This window comes from Schistosoma mansoni, chromosome 1, assembly GCF_000237925.1.
Source record: "Schistosoma mansoni strain Puerto Rico chromosome 1, complete genome".
NCBI classification, from domain to species: Eukaryota; Metazoa; Platyhelminthes; class Trematoda; order Strigeidida; family Schistosomatidae; genus Schistosoma; species Schistosoma mansoni.
The window spans coordinates 22,796,992-22,816,889 of NC_031495.1; the positions used below are offsets into that span (position 1 = coordinate 22,796,992).

General features: G+C 34.5%; 2 protein-coding genes across 2 annotated transcripts in view; both read right to left on the minus strand.

The window, feature by feature from the left end:
- Positions 1 to 4,783, minus strand: part of Smp_012930 (putative inosine-5-monophosphate dehydrogenase) — a gene marked incomplete at its 5' end in the record, with an annotated part of 22,205 nt that extends 17,422 nt beyond the window's left edge. Inside the window, 5 exons of the mRNA XM_018793686.1 lie at positions 1,183 to 1,270; positions 2,106 to 2,312; positions 4,399 to 4,473; positions 4,515 to 4,665; positions 4,701 to 4,783. Of these exons, the coding sequence (XP_018648174.1) occupies positions 1,183 to 1,270; positions 2,106 to 2,312; positions 4,399 to 4,473; positions 4,515 to 4,665; positions 4,701 to 4,783 (604 nt within the window). The remainder of the gene's footprint in view (positions 1 to 1,182; positions 1,271 to 2,105; positions 2,313 to 4,398; positions 4,474 to 4,514; positions 4,666 to 4,700) is intronic.
- Positions 4,784 to 14,978: 10,195 nt separating this feature from the next.
- The window catches only part of Smp_129090 (hypothetical protein), a gene marked incomplete at both ends in the record, with an annotated part of 17,762 nt that continues 12,842 nt past the window's right edge, over positions 14,979 to 19,898 (minus strand). Inside the window, one exon of the mRNA XM_018793688.1 lies at positions 14,979 to 15,165. Coding sequence (XP_018648175.1) covers positions 14,979 to 15,165 — 187 coding nt within the window. The remainder of the gene's footprint in view (positions 15,166 to 19,898) is intronic.

The window sequence follows — 19,898 nt, forward strand, 5'->3', positions numbered from 1 at the left end:
ACAAAACCCCCTTCTGATAATAATCATATGCTCACTAGTGACTGGCTTCAACAGGTATTTCCTGGAGTTCTAGTGAGAAGCAGTGACCAGTGGAGTTCAACCAGGTCTGTTGTGAGATGGTAACTCACTGAAGACAATGGTGGACGGATGCTCAATTTTGTGGATCGGTTGAAGTTAGACATTAACACCGCTGGATGCCGAACCAGTGGTCTAGTGGTTAAGCGCTCGCGCGCGAGACCGATAGGTCTTGGGTTCGAGTCTCGTGAGGAGGGATCGTGGATGGGCACTACTGAGGAGCCCCGTAGTAGGACGAAACGGCCGTCCAGTGCTTTCAGGTTTCTCATGGTGGTCTAGCTTCAATTGACTCATGAATTCAACTATTAAATTATAGACTGTTTTTTTCAGATTGTTCGAACTTTAATGAGACAATAATGTCTTCAAAGTTTTCTACATGCTTTTCAACCTAGTCCTTGCAATGCTCCAACATAATTGATAGCAATCTCATTATAAAGATAAAAACAGCAGATACCAAGATCAGAAAAACAACTCTACTGATAAACGGAGTTGATAAACATAAATTAATAATAAGATTAATTTTCAACACTGAAAATATCAAGGCAATTTTCACTTATAGTTCGTATTCTTCAAATAGCCAGTAGAAATTCAGACATAGTATAATCGCAAAATATGTAGAATTTATTGGGTTTATACGAATAGAGAAATTTCCACTGATTCGACAATGTAATTAACAAATATACAGTTAAAAAATACCGATCAATGGATAAAGTAGGGTGAGATCATTTATACTAACCAATATCTATAAATAGCCAGATGTCAGTAACTCAAATATGAGAGATTTTTCACCAAATGATGATGTGATGAAACATCCTCGTATCAAAATGCACCCAGTTCAAGTACTCACAAATGAGAACAAGGGTCGTAAAAGCAATTAAATGGCAGGCTTTTCAGGATACATATTATTTAGAGTGCCCTTATCCAACCTACTAATCAATTAAAAATGTCTTTCCTGAATTAATCTTTTATATTATTACATAAACAGTAAATACCATCGGTCACTAAACAATAATTTCACATCAAACATCGAATAAACTAATGAGGAAAGGTAACAAATTATCAAAGGTTACTAATAGAATATTTGAAAATCATATACTTCAATGCTACCTTTTTTGCTCTTTCGAAGAAGATCATTTGCTTCAGACAATGTCACACCGGAGAACGCTGTAACAAGATCATCAAATGGCGTCATTACCTGAAAAAGAGAATAATTAGTTCGGCGAAACAACTTGTGGTTCTTATAAGTTAAAACGGTTGCAATTTCTCTCTGTACAAAAGATAACCGGGTGAATATTCTAGAAAACAGGTATTTGGTACAGTAAACACCTAGTTTTAAAAAACTGGCATCGCAGGTTGTATATTAAATATACACAAGCTTAGAGAAAACAATCAATAGAAATCATAGAAATAAGAGTATTTTAAGCGGGTGATGTAGCTAAGAAAGTAGGACAGCAACATAAAAACTATTGCGTTCGTGATTGATAATTATTTGTTTCTGAAGGCGTATGCTAGGCCTCAGTAGTTAAATAATGACTACTTCAGGGGATCCAAGGTTTGGGTACACCTGCTTAATAACTATTGTGCAGGAAAACATCGTGTCCACCATTAGTTAAACAGTTTACTTTTCTACGCCTAATATTTCAGATATCCATTTAGTCACCTCATTGAATATTTGGAATGGCCTTAAAATAGCGTTTATCGAAAACAAACAGGTTTGTATCCTCAAATGATAACTGGTTCTTCACAGAGAAAGATTTCAATTAGTAAATGTACACTAAATTATCATATGTACCTACTACTAACAACGAAGATTGGTCTAATCACCAATGTTACCTCTGATTCTGACAGATACATTCTCAGCTAACATTGAACGATAGTTTAGTTTACAACCCCACATATTTATATGTTTGTCCAGTATCTAGTTACATTTAACGAAAGTCTCCTAGCAGTGACTTTTAAATTACAAAAACGTCATTGGTTTAATGGACAAATTGCAGTTTAAAGAATAATCAATGTAAAGTTAGACAGACTTTTTCAACAGGTGTGTTGAAATCATTCGGGTCCAAGAAATCCACATCACGAAGAGTGACTAAACCGACCAAGCGACTTCCCATATAACCATCTTCAGTCACAGGAATCCCACCAAATCCATATTTTTTCTTTATTTCAATGATATCATAAATGGGTTGTCTTGGTGAAACAACAACTGGAGAAAGGATGAACCCTTGATTATATTTCTGAAAGAACAGTAAAATTTAAAAAAACGATTACATTTTTACACGAAACTCTCGGCACAAGGACTACACGTGCAAACCTGCAGAATATAGTACCTAAGGTACTGTTGAGTGAAAATGCTTGTTGCATGGTACTAAGTTCGACAGAAATTGAAATGACGTTTACGAAAGTATACGACACACTAATTTAACTAAACGACATTGCAAATTTATTCAGTAGTGTAAAGAGTTTAGGTGGACCAAAACATCGGTGCTAGAAATTATGACATGCTGTAATGTGAACCTAAAGAACATTAAAAATCTATACTTTCACAATATTTTATGCATCAAGGACTTATGAAGTTATTATGAATTCGATTACACATTCACGGACAGAAATGTCAGAACCCAAAGTTTACTATATTTTCTATAAATTAAAATTTTGGTAATTCAGCCTAGAACCTACTTGAAAGTAGACATTCGCTGAGAGAACATGGCGGACAGATACTTATGTTAAGGTTGAAATCTAAGATGTACTAAATAAAGTGTCAACAGCATTCAGTGTACATTTACCAACTCAGCTTATCTTCTGTAAAAGAAACTATATTACACGCTGACTGGCGCACAAGGAAATGAGTTAATGACCATTTCCTTTCGTGGTTTGGTGAGGGTCATTATTGCTACCAATGATTTGCACATGGAGCACGACGTTTGCATGCCTCTTATATACACTATAAACCACAAGCACACAAATAAACTTAATCCCTGTGTTCAAAAATTATGCACTGGTTTTTTACCATTGTTATATGATTAAACAGAAACTAACATACAATTTTTACTTTCGTTCTTATTTGAACCCAGTTAAAGTAATTAAATAACGAACTAATATTTGCGTTTTATTATGAAGTCACTAATCTCACACAACCCTAATTTTATATATTTACTGCGAGATGACTTGCCGCTAACTACTTCGTATTGGTTTCATGTTCCAATGTGAAACCTGTGAATTACTGTTTAATTATGATGACGACCTAACTGAGAGGTAATATTTCAAGTCTCAGCATGTATTGTTTTGTTTGAATAAGAAAATTCGATATAGGTAGATCAGTTTATCAGCCAGTCTATAATTTTAATATTAACATGAAGATGAAGTGGTCAATAGTTGGCATCTACAAAATGTCGATGCGGAACACTTATAAAGATTTCTTAAACAACTTGTATATACACTGATGTGATATGTAAAATAGCATGCTGAATTATTTAACGTATAAATGGATAACATACCACCATCTTTAGTAAAAAATAGAACGCAGAATATGATATAGTATTTAGTGATATAGCATGAAATAAGTGATAAAAAATACATAACTCGTTTTATGCAATGCGCGAGACAAAGCGTTTGAACTGTGTATTAATGCGATAACAACTAATGAAGCTGTTTTGAATAATTTTATATTCAATCTTAAAGACAGAGGGGATGTGAATATTAGCAGGAGCCGTTTTTATTTTCATAAGACGATATAAACGTACTTATTAAAGCCGATTATGTAAAATGACAGGAATAATAATATTCGAAGCCAATAACAGTCAAGGGTAATGAAAACGTGCACCAAGCTTGTATGCTAAGCCAGTGAACCCGGCATGAAACACGCCTGACTTAAACTTAAGGGCGAAATACCACAAATGTGCAGATACTGTTATGTTGCGTTATTTTGGCGTTAAAAAGTAGTTTTCATTATCATTGTCAAATAAGCCTAACTGTATGAAAGAACTGAACACTGAATACCACAAAATTGATAAGAGATAAAACGGAAAGGTCAGTCGAACCGAATAATTAAGTACACAAACTTTTTCGCCGGTAACATTTCAAAAAACAGCTAAGTGGTGGTCTGTTTTTCTAGTCTAATAAACAAGATTGAAGTGACGGAAAAGAGTAAGCAACGCCTATAGATCAACAATATTAATCCCTTGTTAATTTGTTTTTTAAACAGGAAATGAGATTCAAGCGAAATGCTAAATGAGAAGAATGGGAAATGCAAGTAAGCTAAGTGAAGTTTAGCACAATAGACAATGTTAAACACTGATGTCACAAACAGAGGTATACACCTACCTTAACCTTCTTCACTTCATTTGCTTGGGCCTCAACAGAACAGTTGTTGTGTACAAAACCTATTGAACCACAAAGCTAATGTTTCAGATGACGTAGGTAGAATTTAGATCGCTTACACTCATTGCTATAGCCATTTTTGCTTCAGTAACTGTATCCATGGGAGATGATGCAAAGGGAACTTTCAAAGAAAATCGTTTGCATATCTTGCTGGTGATGTCAACTTCATTTTTTCCAAACCCAACAAATCCTGGTAGAATGATTACGTCGCTTTGTAACGTAAGAAGCTAGTGAAGAAAACGTACCTAAACGTCAGTCCAAGCTCCCGTTTAAATAACTCTGATGCAGAAACCCCGTCTAAATCGCATAAATCACTGTGGGTTGACATTCTGGTCACCTAAGATATATAAATACACGCTCAGTTGAGAAACAACTAATAAAAGACCTCGCTACCTGACAATGCGCTATTTTAAATCTGTTTGGCCTAGTATGACCTTCGAAGTGATTCCAGAGAATAAATATATGACCTGCAGTCTTCAGTACAAATGATAGGCTTACAGTCATGATTGATCCTTACAATTTGTAACACTGTTGACGTCCAATCTTCTTTTGAATGTATCAACAGAAGGCGATGATATAACATGACCCAGTAGATAATTTCAGCAATTCACTACGCGATGCGAGAAAAAAAAACCAGACACAAACGATGTGATCTTTCTTGCGATCAGTTCAAGATGGCAGGAAAAGACAAGACAAAATAATACCTAGATCATGGTTCAGTATACGACAAGTCAGTTTTTTAAGTCTCCCCATAACGGAAGTAGGTTGAGGAGTCTTAGTCTGTCATCACAAGATAGGTTAGAGGCAGCTTTATCTATTTTGTATATTAACCGTTGAACTCGTTCTTGCATATCCACTTCGTACTCGGAATAAAAGACTTGCTTCTTGAATCCCATATTCCAGATGCAGACTCACAAAAGTCGGATAAATACCCTAAATATTTCTTCATCCATGTACTGGAATGACTTATGAATAGCCCACAATACCCTGGGGCCTTCGGCAGTGAAAGTCTTGCAGTTACTTGCAGTTTTGAGGTTGCTGCTAATAATGAGTCCTGGATCTTCATAGTCAATTACCTTAGGTAACATAACTCCACATACTGTGTAATATTATGAATCATCGCAGTTATTTGTTTACATCACCACACTGTTGATAAAGTTTACTTCTAATGACTGCCTACCCATTTATGCAACCAGTGAATTTATGTCATCATGTAATATTATTCTATCTGGCATACAGTGTATGGGTCTCCAAATCTTTATGTCATCTGCAGAAAGTAGGACAGATGACTTTTCTACAGTTGGTAAGTCATTTGCATAAAATGTAAAAAGAAAAGGGTTGAAAATAGTAGCTTGGAGGAATCCATTTTTTACAGATCCTCAAGTTGCGTACTATCAATAAGAAAGTCACATATCCAGTATACGATTTATTAAGGGATCTTAAAGCTTTCAAGTTACAGGTGAAGGCCCAGATGAGAGATCTTGTTAAATAATTTACTCAGATCTATGAAAATTGTATCTACGGGAATATAACTATCTTTCACTGCAGCCCAATCTTTTCATGCAATGGAGTTTATCAAGCACGAAAGACGTTCCGTAAAATCATGTTGTCACCTGGCTAAAAGATTATTCTTATCACACGGTTTAGAACAGCCGGCCGAATAATCTTTTTCATTAGTTTGACGACTACACTATCTAGGCCAACGGGTTGATAGTTGCTAACTAATTCTTTACTTCCCGCTCTATGGACTGGACTGAATATTGCGTCTTTCCACTCCCTGCCGTCAAGACATCCCAAACAGTATTGCAAGAGGTTCTGCAAATGCGTCTTCAAAGGCATTCGTAACCGTAGGACAACTATCGTGCTATAGAATAAAGTCATCAGCTAAGCAAATTGAGCAACGATAGATGACACCGAATTAAATGTACAACATTCAAAAGTATGTTCACTGTAAAAGACTTCACAAGTTTTATTGTCATGAGATTCGCGAACAAAGGAGTGGAAGTTTATATACATGTATATATATGTATATAACGAACCCCACCTCTGTTAATCCATCTACCCCAATCACTTCTTAGATAGTCGTACCTCGATGATCCTGGAGAAATGTCGAAGCCATGGATTAACCACGTTTTGGTCAAAGCTACGATGAGTAGTTTCGTTTCGTTCAATAATATTCCTAGTTCATGGAATTTAGTTCCTAGACTGAGAGCATTTGTACATAAAACCCCCGAAAAGAATATTATGGTTACTTCGAGCACAAGTTAAGAGAAGACCCGTTTTTCCTCTGACCCTAGGATTGCCTTAAGGAGTCTTAGTGGTTGGAGTTCAGTATTTTTGCCGGTTCTCCAACTTTATTCATTTTTTTGACATAAACTTCTGAAGAGTTATTTGATGAGATGCTACGGATAAATACCCCAATCTTTTACAAATCATCTACATGTCCAATCCATGAATCAGGGTCCCTTGACTCCTCAAATAACTTACAGTAACATTTGATCAGGTTAACCTTTTTCCAGCTGTGCTAACGTTAAGCTCCACCTTACCTTGGGACTTTTGCTGTTTATCATGTGAAGCAGAATAGGAGTCTACCAAAGACTTGTCAACCAAACGAGTGCTGCTTATTGCCCATTTTTCTTTCGCTTTTTGTCACCTCATAGTCGTCTATTTCCCGTCACACAAGGCATCTACATTTGGACTACTTGAAACAGCAATGGTTCTATCCCAGTCCTTGAGTGCTAATGTAGAATCGCGACTACCGACATCCATTGATATTTCACTCCAGTGGCGATCAGGACTCGGTAACTAAGTGGATAACGTGGTGGCGTCTGAAGTTAACGGTACTGGATTCGAGTCATCAACGCTAGGATGAAGTTACATCCAGTTGACGAGTCCCAAATAGAATAAAACGTCCGTCCTGTATTCCTCTGCTATCCATCATCCACCTATGCTTATAATACTTGCGGTTCAAAGCAATATCGAGGCAATTGGCATAGGATGCTTATATGCCGATAAGAGACTGATCAATAGCAGTTCTAAACATCAGTGTGAGGATTCAAACAAACAATACAAAATGAATTTATTCTGCTCTTTGTTTGTTTCAAAGGACATTTTCCTCCTTTTAATGATAGGAACAAACACTATAATCACTAGTGAGAGAATCTACTAAAAGAGAGTACCTTAGGACAAGGTGAAAGAAAATTTCAAACCTTAGCCGGAATTTTTCGAGTTAGAGTAGACCAAGTATGCTTTTGATGCAAAAGATTTACAAAAGCAAAGCACACTCCTAAGTGCAACATCATTGCCCTTTTCAAAACACGCGGATACGAATGAAGAGAAAATTAGGCAGTTTTACCTGTGTTAACTCTTACGGTATGTTTTCTACTGGAAATCCAGTTTCCCTGGAAAGAATTCATTGATGTTCCTGATACCATTTTTTGAATAGAGTCTTTCGATGGAAGACGGTTAGTCTAGGAGCGGGTAAAAGTATAAATCATGTCACGTTCATAATAAAGAATGCTATTGTCACGAAACCTGTCGCTTCACGATAAAATCGTGTAAATAGATCTAGAATTTCCAGTTTCTCACTTCAGGATGAATTCATATTACTAAGTTTGTATTAAAATGTTGAACTCTTTGAAAAGCATCCACATCGTTTTCTGGATACGGATTGATCAGTTTGACGAAGTATCCCATAAGACATTTTGAGAAAATTTGATATGAAATTCATAACATTATTGGCGAACCACATAAAGGCTCTGTTGATTGTTCATAACACGAGAAAAACATCCACAGCTGATACGATTTGTTGTATCAGTATTTTAAGTACGCAACTTGCAGCTATACCTAAATCTTTTTGTCATAGGACTTTCGAGAGCAATCCCATCTTAATAGTCTCCTAATGTCTAATATTGTGTCTGATCCACATGAATTCACGTTTACTGGAGTCCTTTTTTATGAACGTTCAACGTGAGTCACACTTTACCCTCTTACAGCAGGTCAGAAAGACCTTGTAACATTTCAGTCCAAGACCTTTGAATGTTCTCAACTAATAGCCATAACTGAAACAAAGGTTTATTTCGTATTTCTGATGGATTGTGATCGACATGAAGCCTATCTTCGCTCCGAAATCGCTTGCCAAAAGACCACAAAATCAGGTCTTAGGCGTTTGGTATATGAAGTTTACCTTTGGTAATTGACTGTTACCGAACATGGTTCCCGGATCCTCATGATCAGCGGTTTTGTCAAGGATATTCAATCTATTTTTCAGAGATTTAATGGCTAGTTTGTTTTGGGATACCTTAGATGGAGCATATGTATTTGATTAACTATAGTAGGTTGGAAACAACTATAGTGTTGCTAAACTGCACACGTATGCAAACAAGCAATGTTAATTGGAGTTTGTCAACCAAAAATGTACATACACCCACAAAATTTGAGGTGTATACATAAATCCTTGCAGACAGTCAAAGAATGTTTGCTCATGATAAAAGATGCGTCATCAACACACGGTGATGGCCTAACTTGTGACATCTTAACAGGTTTGTACTGATTCGACGTCAACACAATGGATTCAATCTAACGCATTCTCATCATAGTAACTCATTGACTACGTCTAAAAGACCTATAGATATAGATGGTGATAGCTGCGTTGACTAATTTTCGAACAGTCTCAGGACCTCTTTATTTTAGGATCAGGTCCTTATACTTGATGCATCACAATCAAAGGGTGGTGGTTCTATTTGCATTTCTAGATCCTTTTCACTAACAACATTTCAATTCTAGTTTCGATTATTCTGGAAACCAACTCTACTTATACTTGGGCTATCTATATTAAAAGAACGTGCCTAGAGCTCGGTTTTTCGACAACATTAAGTGTTCCGCATGGACACAGATATTTTGTGAACACTGAACGCGTGGAAGTGCCTTTACATATAAGTGATTGGCTCCCACTGCAAAATACACATCTAGGTTGTTCATTTTATATGCACAACAATTTGACCGCATCCTAAAACATCAGTCTTGCTAAAAAGAAGTCATCAGGTTTCTCTGTGTTGTATATATTCCTCGATGAGGTCTTTTTCCTTCCCCTTAAATGCTTTTTATGTATATTTGTGGTATATTCTCACTTGCTTCAGGTTACTGAGACTCACACGAATTATTTGACTGATATATTTCGTACTTAATGCCACAAGCATTCCTGTCTTATTTTAATCATCATGTTTCAGCAGGTATGGTCTTTTTACCCATGCAGCAATTTAAATCAATGTATCATTTGACTGCCATTTCTGATAACCTTGTATTTGCTTGTTTTAACACTTTTAATATCAGTTTGGGATAGCGCATTTATAATGTTTCCTTTAATGTTACATTACTTTATAACTAAATATCACTGTTAAATATTTCTGCCCTTCAAATTAATCATCATCATCATCATCTTTATAGTACTGTGCAAATGTAGACTTTGCCTGGATTAAAATATACAAAGCGAATCCAACTTCACACGACTTCCATATACATGTTTATGGTGTCGAAAAGAAAATACCAGTCTCTACACGTTTAACTCTCGACGTTAGGTATGAATTAACTCGGAAGATTAGCACTGGACGTCGAATATTTGAAAGAAAATATTGAAGGTCAATGTTGGAAATTTATTGAGACCGAACAGCTCAATCGAGTAGTCATAACTGACTCAGATATCATTTTATATATTAGGCAAGTTATTCAGTTAGTTGGGTTTTATTTATCTTTCAATGTTTCTCTATGATTATTAGGAGTATATGAATTACAGTATAAACTAGGGATTCCAGAAATAACGCGATTTTATCAAGAAGTACTAAATGAACACGAACAAATGCATTGAATTTTGAATTCAAAATCAAGCAGTCATCAAGTACAAAGGAATCATTGGTTCATATAAACACCACATCCGCCACAGCTTAAATGAGGATCCCGATTTCTGCGATCAATCGTACCTCTTCTCTTTAGGTTCATCACGAGTCTGCCCTATTGTGTAACAGATGTAGACTCTGTATGATCTAGAATACACTCATTTGTATTAGAATTAACAACCGAAATTCGAACAGACTAACCTGATTCCTGGAATTGTATACAATTGTCATGTCGGCTGTGTACTGAAAGCACTGATATTTGGAATTTGCCTCATAGGGTTTCTAACACTACCCTCCCCCTCGAAATAATGTTGGGTCCTTACGTCATAGTGTTATGACCGATTCGGCGTTCCTAATTCGTACTATCTTCTTATATCCCACGCTTCGATTACTGTGTGTGAGTAATTGGGGATTGACACTGACACGTAATTTGAAGCACTCCATCATGAGGCTTTGACTTGCATAAAAATTATGATACATAAGAAATTTCATCAGAAATATGTGAATCCTTATGATAAACCACATCTGGTACAATAACACGAGAAATCCGATAACAAGTTGGTTGGTTGGAAACTTTGGTCTCACAATGATTCTGGGTTTCATTCAACTCTGGACTGCTATGTGACGTTATACCGCCTTTCAAAGTCTTGGATAAAGATAAGTGATCATTAGAAACATCCAACTTAGAAGGATCACAATCACATTCTCACAAAGGAATATCTCTGATCTCCATTATTAATCAATTCCAGGTTCCCAATGATGTTATTTCAAAGTAAGACCACATAGATTAGACAGGCATGTCATGAAGAGTCATGTATATAGTATTCATGATATAATAGGCGACCTTATTCTTATAGGCTTTTTATTTTTACAGGCTCCCACCTTTAAACAGTCGTGTCAAATATCCCTAAAAAAGGAAAGGTCTACCGTGGGTCACTAACTACAAATGGTTTCATTACTTTCCTTAGAATTCAGTGACTACTGAAATAACTTTGATGTACGAAAGCCCTACTAAAAACCATATTAATATAATGAGGAGAGTTGGATGATGGCTAGCAGTGGAATTCGGGATGGGAGTTTCGTCCGATATTTGACTCGTTATCTGGATCCATATGCATTGCAGAGTTTATGTCTGCTTTAGCATCCATCCATCCCGGGCTTCAAAATTTTCTTCAATCCATAATCATTACAAGCATTATAAGCTTTCGGTACAAACGGTGTCTGTTTCGAGTTCTGGATCGAACATTAACTCTGAGATTCAACGACGCCCAGCCTATGAGTCTCAAACAGGACAAAACGTAAATCCTTAACTCCACTGATAGCCACCACTCAACTCTGCTTACAGTGTTTGTGACGTAACGGAAAATATTGAGGCAGTCCATATAAGATGCACATATACCAAGACATACTGATTTATAGTGGTCCTAAATACCAATGAGAAGATTCGAACAACTAGAAAAATGAGTCACTTTATCTATCTTTTTGAAGCCACAAGTTTGTTTAGTAAATGATAGGTGGCGTTTTCTGATGTAAAATATGAAATAAAAATGTTATCCACTATCAGCGACCAATTTAAAAGCCTGAACAGTTTTGAATTAATGTACTGAATCGAACAACTAAACCGACAGAATATACAACATTATATGTTCAAATGACCATACTGAATGTTTTGCTTGGACGACTGTGGCATTCTTACGCCTGTAAGTCTAACATTATATGCATCACCCAATTAATGTCTATGTGCTCAGAATTCCAGTGATGAAATGCATGAATCTGTAACTGGAATAGATTCAAGATCTTTCCTCTCTAATCATGAAACCGTTTGAGTCGAAATGCTTCCAAAATTTGGAAACAGTTCATGAATTTTTACCCATGAGCTCTACCGATGGAGTTGAGCACGACGGAACATCTAATGTGGTCAGAAGCATCGATAAACATCGACAAACGTATTTCTATATAATTTCAGTACCAAACCTTCTAAGTAATTAGTCCATATGTAGTCAATGAACTATGAAGGACTCTATTTAGTTCTCGTATGTTTTATCGGGAGTACCATTTTGAATTATTTCATATGCTCCTTGAGAAGCTGTATTTGTAAGTAGTCAAAATGTTTGAAGTGTAGTTGACTGAAAATAGGAACTCTCGGACTAAATTTAAGGTAGATTTTCAAACTGACAGTGACTAAGTTCTAGTGACCTAATTTTATGACGAGAACGCGATTGGTATAATGGAAACAATTATTATTATAACCAATTGTACCAGTGATTGTTTTACGGTACTTGTTTGTTTAACTGTACCAAAGACACTTTTTCCCTCAGTTGCCTATGGCCCTGCACGAACTTGCATAAGCTCGGCAGCTCCGCCCGTAAACTTTGGCACGTCTCGGTATTCTTTCAATACCACGAGATCGCCAAATTTATATCTTATTGCAATCAATAACGGCCTTCCGGTTTTTGGTCTACCTAGGAACCAAGTCGATACCTGGTAGGTAGTCTTCATGTAGTGGTGATCATAGTCAATCGTGAGTCGACTCCATCTACAAGGTGTATATATCATGCTCTTATATTATTCATGTAATTTCGAGAATATTTTGAAGCCTGATACATCATCCACCATCAGTTAAAGTACAGATCAATTCGACTACAGTTGACAATCACGGTCAAATATAGATCCATATCAAGGACATACGTATTCTTCTAGATGATATTAATCACTAACGGATAGCGCTTTTACCTTGAAGAGAGAGACAGATTTCAGAAACCTCGTAAGTTGATTAACAGCAGCTTCAACAACATCAAATTCGAATTGAAAAACAAAGATTTATTACTGGATATCTTAGCCAACTAAACAAACAAAAGAACCTCGGAAGCATAAATATACAGAGCAAATACTTGTAGATGATGCTCTAAACTGCAACAGTAACAACCCAAAAACGCACAAGAAATGTGTACAAATCCTATACACAAGAGCCATATATGATCACAACATTGCCAATGCACTAGAAATTGAAGAAACACAACTTCTGTCTGTTTCCTCCATTACTCCCTATGGCAGCGACTTCATCAAAAGGTGTCTGGAGAATCAACCTACAATAAAAAACCAGTCAAGAACCAGATCATTCTTCCATATGTGAAAAGCATCTCATAAGTCATCGTAATAACTTTTAGGCGTCCTTTACAATCTTTTTTTTCAATCTGTTCATTTCATTTCACGCCGACTGAAAGAGATAACAGTGAAAGAAGGTAAATTTGGTGTCGTCTACAGAATGAGTTGCGTCAAGTGTCAGTAATATTATCATTGACAAAATGTACATTTAATTCATCGACACATAAATGACAACAGTTAATGGGTGTTGTCACATGATAGATTATCACTGATATTAATGCATGTAGGTAGCCGTGAACACGAATTCATTGGTAACGCTTAGTAACTTTTGATCGATAACATTATAAGGATCCCAGCAAATCCCTACAAGCTTCTATTCTGACCAACCTAATGTCACTAAACATATGGACACAGATCTAATCTGTTAGTTCATACAGAAACAGTCAACCAACATCGTGTTAAGAGGTTAACCGAACGGAACAGCCAACAATACTGAAGTAATAAATGGAGTCATGGTGTCCTAGACAAAATGTCTTAACTTTGCAGCAGTTTGAAAGAACTGCCCATAGGTCACAGCAAGGGTTAACGTTATGTTATTGTGAACCTAAACACTTTTAGAAAGCTATCACATCATATTTATTATGTGTGCTTACATATAAGCAAACAAACAGATTCCTAAAAGATATTGAACTCTGTCCTTAGATCTAGATATTTCAGAGTGAGCAAAAACTTTGATATAGATGAGTTAATGATGAGTTATCATGTGTTCGACCTAGGATTATTCAACTCAGTAGTTAAGTAATATTTTAATTTTAATGAGAACAATAAACTGTAAAACGAAGATATATTTTGAAAAACTCCCACATGCATAACTTTCGTATTGTGAACTCTTATATTAATCACCATCCAGGTCTAAAATTTATAATTTAGGTTTTTTACTCCAATGATTAAAAACTTGTTCCCCACCTGGTTTTTATTAGTCACTATTAGTAATCTCGGTTAAACGGGTAGTTTAACAAAATTATATGCTGTAACTGAATGTTACACTACTTTATGAAGAGTTGCGGTTTCTATTTTAAAGTAGTTAGTGATCATTTTGATTATTGGCAAACTATGACTTCAACAAATAAAGGTATGATTTTAATGAATTTATTATCTCTTATGTACTGAGTCACAAACAACTAAGCCATTTAAATTCTATGAATTTTTTTGTCAGTTAAAAAGTTTATAGTATGTAACCAAGTTTAATCAAATAAAATGTCGCCAAAATAAATGATCATCACTGTTAAAAATAAATTTACATAATAAGTATCAGGATCCAATGGTATAAAAAAATGGTACGATATCTAATTTATATTATACTTCAAACATAACTTTATTTTTCAGGAAAGAGTTTCGCATAAAACACTTTAAAACGCAAAATACATTTTAAAAGAAAAATGTCAAGTTTGCATTTCATATATATTTAATATTTAACATATAATTTATTGGTCCAAAGTTCTCGATGTACAATATAAATGATTTTTTTCAACGACCATATCTCATCAAGCTACCATAAAATCTTGGGTATCCTTCTCTGGGATCTTGTGCTGTCCGTGGTCGATACAAAAGTTTTTGAAATTCTAATGTATCATCTAATTCTAATTCATTTGGTGCTAATATTCTCTGTCGTTGAATCAAATCAAGCATTCGACCAGATTGTACAGGTAGAACACTTGAAACTGATAATAAGACTAATATCATCAGAATTTGTAGAAATCTCATTTTGTAAATATGATTAAATTTAAACTAAAAAAAAGATAAAATAAGTGATATCTTTTAATTTAACAGTTATGTTAAAGATGCTGCAAATACATGATTAGAAAAACCGTTTCATAAAGATTGATGTCAATTACACTTGACGAAGAAATATCACCCTAATAACTACTCCAAGAAATATAAGTAAACAATCATTCAAGGTTTAGCTGTTTTATGAACTTTAATAGTGTGCTACATTTTTAGTTACATTTTAGTGACAAGATTCGATCACAGGTTATTTAACAGGAAAATGTTTCCGTTTTTTATCAAAAGCCATTAAAACTCGAAATAATCTGTTATTAGATAAACTGAATAGATCGATATTTTAAATCTCATTAGTGAAATCGCTTTCCTAATATGAAATTAACCTAAAAGAAACCTAGCTATTGTAAAGTGATAATATTACCTATAGAGCAGTAAAATGATAAGGTGAATGTTACAAAATTATTACTTATGAACATTATTTCATTAACGATCTGGTAATTCACTATTTTCTGACCATAACTTTATCGAACGATACAGTGCTTAATCGACAATAAGATCCTGTATCTTAAAACTGTTCATTATGAATTTATACTATACCAAAATGTTTTCTCTTACAAACTTGCATTTGGATTATTTTATTCAATTTAACGACTGGAATGTCCTACTGATTTTGTCCGACTGCAGTATTTTTTTATAAATTGTGGACAGCTTTTGAGTGGAAAAGAAATTAATGAAACAAAGCGATCGACTTGACCAAACGTTTTTGATCTCAACGTAAATATTAGTTTATAATTCATGGTAAATGCTCTACCGTTCGAACTACTGATAAACACTGTTGGAAAACGCCACAATGAGGCAAAACAGTTTTGCAATTTTCCGTGGTTTTCAAAGGTATTTTATCTAAGATCAGTCAGTGATGAATATAATTTATATATTAAAATAATCTCCAAAAAGATCCTAAATTATTCAGCCTTTTAAGCAAAGGTGGATAGTGGTTAGCAGTGGGATCCAAGATGCGCATATCGTCCTATTTGGGACTCGTCAGCTGGATGTACCTGCATCTCAGAGTTGATGTTCACTCTGGGACTCGAACCCAATAACCTTCGCTTCAAACACCATCGCGTTATCCCATTGATGTTTAAGACTGCAACTGGTCTAGATTCCACTGCTAGCCACTATCCATCTTTGCTTATAATGCTTGTGAATTAAGGCAATGCGCACAATATGCACATATGCTAATAAGAGACTGACCAGTTGTAGTTCTAAGCATCAATGAGAAGATTCAAACAAATAATACTAAGTGTATTCAGCCTTTTATCCATTATTATCAATATAAAACAAATCTGTATAAAACAAATTTTTTTATGGATTGGTCTATACTCAGACTATGCAGTTCCTGACAGCTGAACATTATGTTATTATTTTGTTCAATATTACATATCGAATAAACAAAATGACTTTTTACACAACATATTATAAACAATAATATGAAAAAAAGGCAACCATAAATATACTTTTACACTAATGTAATGATCAATGTAACATTGGTTTATCGTCAGGTATCTGTTATTTTGTTGTTGTTTTTATTTGAAAATATAAACGAACATAATATTTATGATAATGAATAAAAGTCAACAGTATAGTAATCTAATAAATAAACCGGTTTGTTATATACAAAATTTTGATACATTATTGTCTACTATCATATCGTTACATGAGACTAATTTACAATGAAATAAAGTCTCTCAATTATTTCTTTTTCATACCATCACCAAGACAAGTCTTAATTTAATTTTCGTATTTCAACAGTGAAATTATTCGAAAATTTGAAGCAGGCAAGTAGAAAGCTGTTTACAAGTAATAAATACAAGATAATTAAGACTGGAGAATATTAAGGTAAGTGACACAGCAACCATTCAAGTTCAGTATGTGACGTAATATCATTAATACATCATAAAACAGATTTTTAAATGGCGAACCCTCATAAATTGATTGTATTTCTATACAGCTAGAAGTAAGAATGTAAAACGTGGTTATCGAGAATACTTTGAAAATTGTCGACTATAAGTTCAAGACTGGTAATATGGTCCTAGTAGGAGTAGTTGTTGTAGTAGCACTATTTATTGCAGTCGTACAATAATCAGCTTATAACGATATTAATATCACATAAGCAATTACCAGTACAAGTCAGAACTTATGTATTACTGCAATAGTCAGTGTATTATCCACATTTTACCTTCAAAACCCCCAAAAGAGAACATAGCTTTGTGCAAAGTAAAGGTGGATCAAAAATGCTTATAATCACTAAAGCGAATCAGTTAAATTCAACGCTTCAATTGCAATGTTTTGGTGCTAAAAATAATAAGTATTGTTACACAATGCGATGTAAACATGAATCCGTAAAACACTAGTTATAAGTCGAATGCTCCAATCATTATTTCATAGATAAGCATACTGAGTTGGATTCCTATGTCCTCGGTAAATAATTACGTTTTAAAGTATCTAGCACGAAAAAGTCTAGATTTCACAAGAGAACTTCTAACAAATCCAGTAAAAAGAAAATTGTAATGAATGATAATTCATTAGTAATATATTACGTTAGATACAATACGTTTCCCCGATAAGAACTCGAGTTCATGCATTTATTTTGTTACTAAAACAAAAATAATGAAATACAACAGAAGTGAACTAAAATAAAATCAGGAATTTAAAATGTTGTACATGTATGATATTATCAATTTGATTGATTCCTAACAACAACGAGGAAATACAAACCTTTATATGTGATAAATAATTTGAGATGCCTTTGGTGTAAGACATTTAATAAGTAGTAAAACGTACGAACACAAAAGTGTTTTTGAGCAATTAAATGAATTTGAATTTAATTATTTTCACAATTAGAAAAGCTAACGTTGCATATTTGGAAGCAATCAAGAGAAATCTCTGGATCTACGTTACTTGTTAGTCGGCACCATTCAACAAGATTTGTATACAACTCTAAGGGAATAGATGCTTTCCACGTAATCGAAATCGACACTACTTAAGCTATGACAATAAAAAACCTACAGCTCACTTCATAAGAACATTCTCTACAGTCCAATGTATTCCGGTGCATACAAAGTGTTTCATACATGTTTTGATACAGCTAACCTAATAGTTGAGCATGCTTTAGGGCGATTGTATGTCAAATGGTGACTGTATAACTTCTTTTATGTCCCTTTTGTATAGACATCCTGTAAACGCCACACTGACAAACAATAATTCAATGGATTTACTTGAAAAAATATGTGAACAAAAATTCATATTTGCATCAACATCTCTGAATGACAGGTGTTTTAGTATGGTAGAGCTTACTTAAATAGAAGACGTTTTGTACACACAACTAGTTTGAACTGAATATTTCCATGTGTAGTAGAGAGTCAATTTAATACAAAAAGTGAAATTAAAAGTGATTGAAATTTTTACTTAGACCAGAAAAATTTGTTATAAAGCAAAAACATAATCTCATATCTTTCAGTAGCAAGGAATTAAGCTATTATTATGTACAAAAATGCAGTATATACTTTGGATAGATGACTAATGATAACTAATTTGAGTGTCCTGAAGTAATTCGATTCCATATAGAATATATATAGAAGTAATCAGTCGTTGGAATTTTTTAAAATCAGATTTTAAAACAAACATCAATTGCAAAATATTTCACAAATGGTTTCACAATCAATGATACACATTTTATGGTAGTTTTAACATTGTAAATTATTCAGCTGACATTTAACATTTTATAGCAGAAATATGTGTAAGTCATTACTCAAACTTTTGCTAGCAAACACCGTTAATCTATAAGGCAATATGATGGTTTTTAGAAGAATTAACTTTGATCCGCAACGCACATGTAGTCAAATGCTTGAAAATATATAAATAATCTCAGTCAAGCGTAGTACATACATTTGTAATTGTTAGTCTAAAGTAAATCGAATGATTCAAGTACATATCCAATCTGATAAGTACATGCCGTGTCACCTAGCTTCACAGTCAAAGATGTTACCACTGAGCTATTCGGGTCAAGTAGCACGAAACCCGGGTCCAGGGTTTCCTGTTGACCACCTCAAACTACCATCTTATCTCAACATAGTGCACACAGTGTCGAACCACCTAGACTAGTGGCCACATTGCAACTTGATCGATAACATTCGATCGGCACTAAGAAGGACTTGACACGCATGACACTGATCACCACCCAGCGATCAATCAATTGCGATAAATACATGCTTTATTACAGAAAAATAAATCATATAAACAATTCATAGGCTTGGTTTTTAAAGGCATATAATAAACATCTATTTAGTTGACTCATTAAGATCTGGGAAATTAAATGTTTTCAGGTTTATAAATTTTATAAAGTAATTTAGTTCACATTTGTAATCACTACACTGTTAAATCAATGATTTCTATAACCGTTGATAAAGAAGAAAAATTTAAGTATTAATGCCAAACTTGAGATAAAAAGTTTTGTAGAACAAAGAAACTCTTATCATTTTCGTTTACAAACAACAGTTAAATTAAATAGGAATAATATATTTTTTTCTCCCCCTCTAGGCCTCTGCCTCACGTCTCTGGAAAACCAATTTCCCCCCCCTTAGTAACCCCTCCCCCCCTGAATAATCT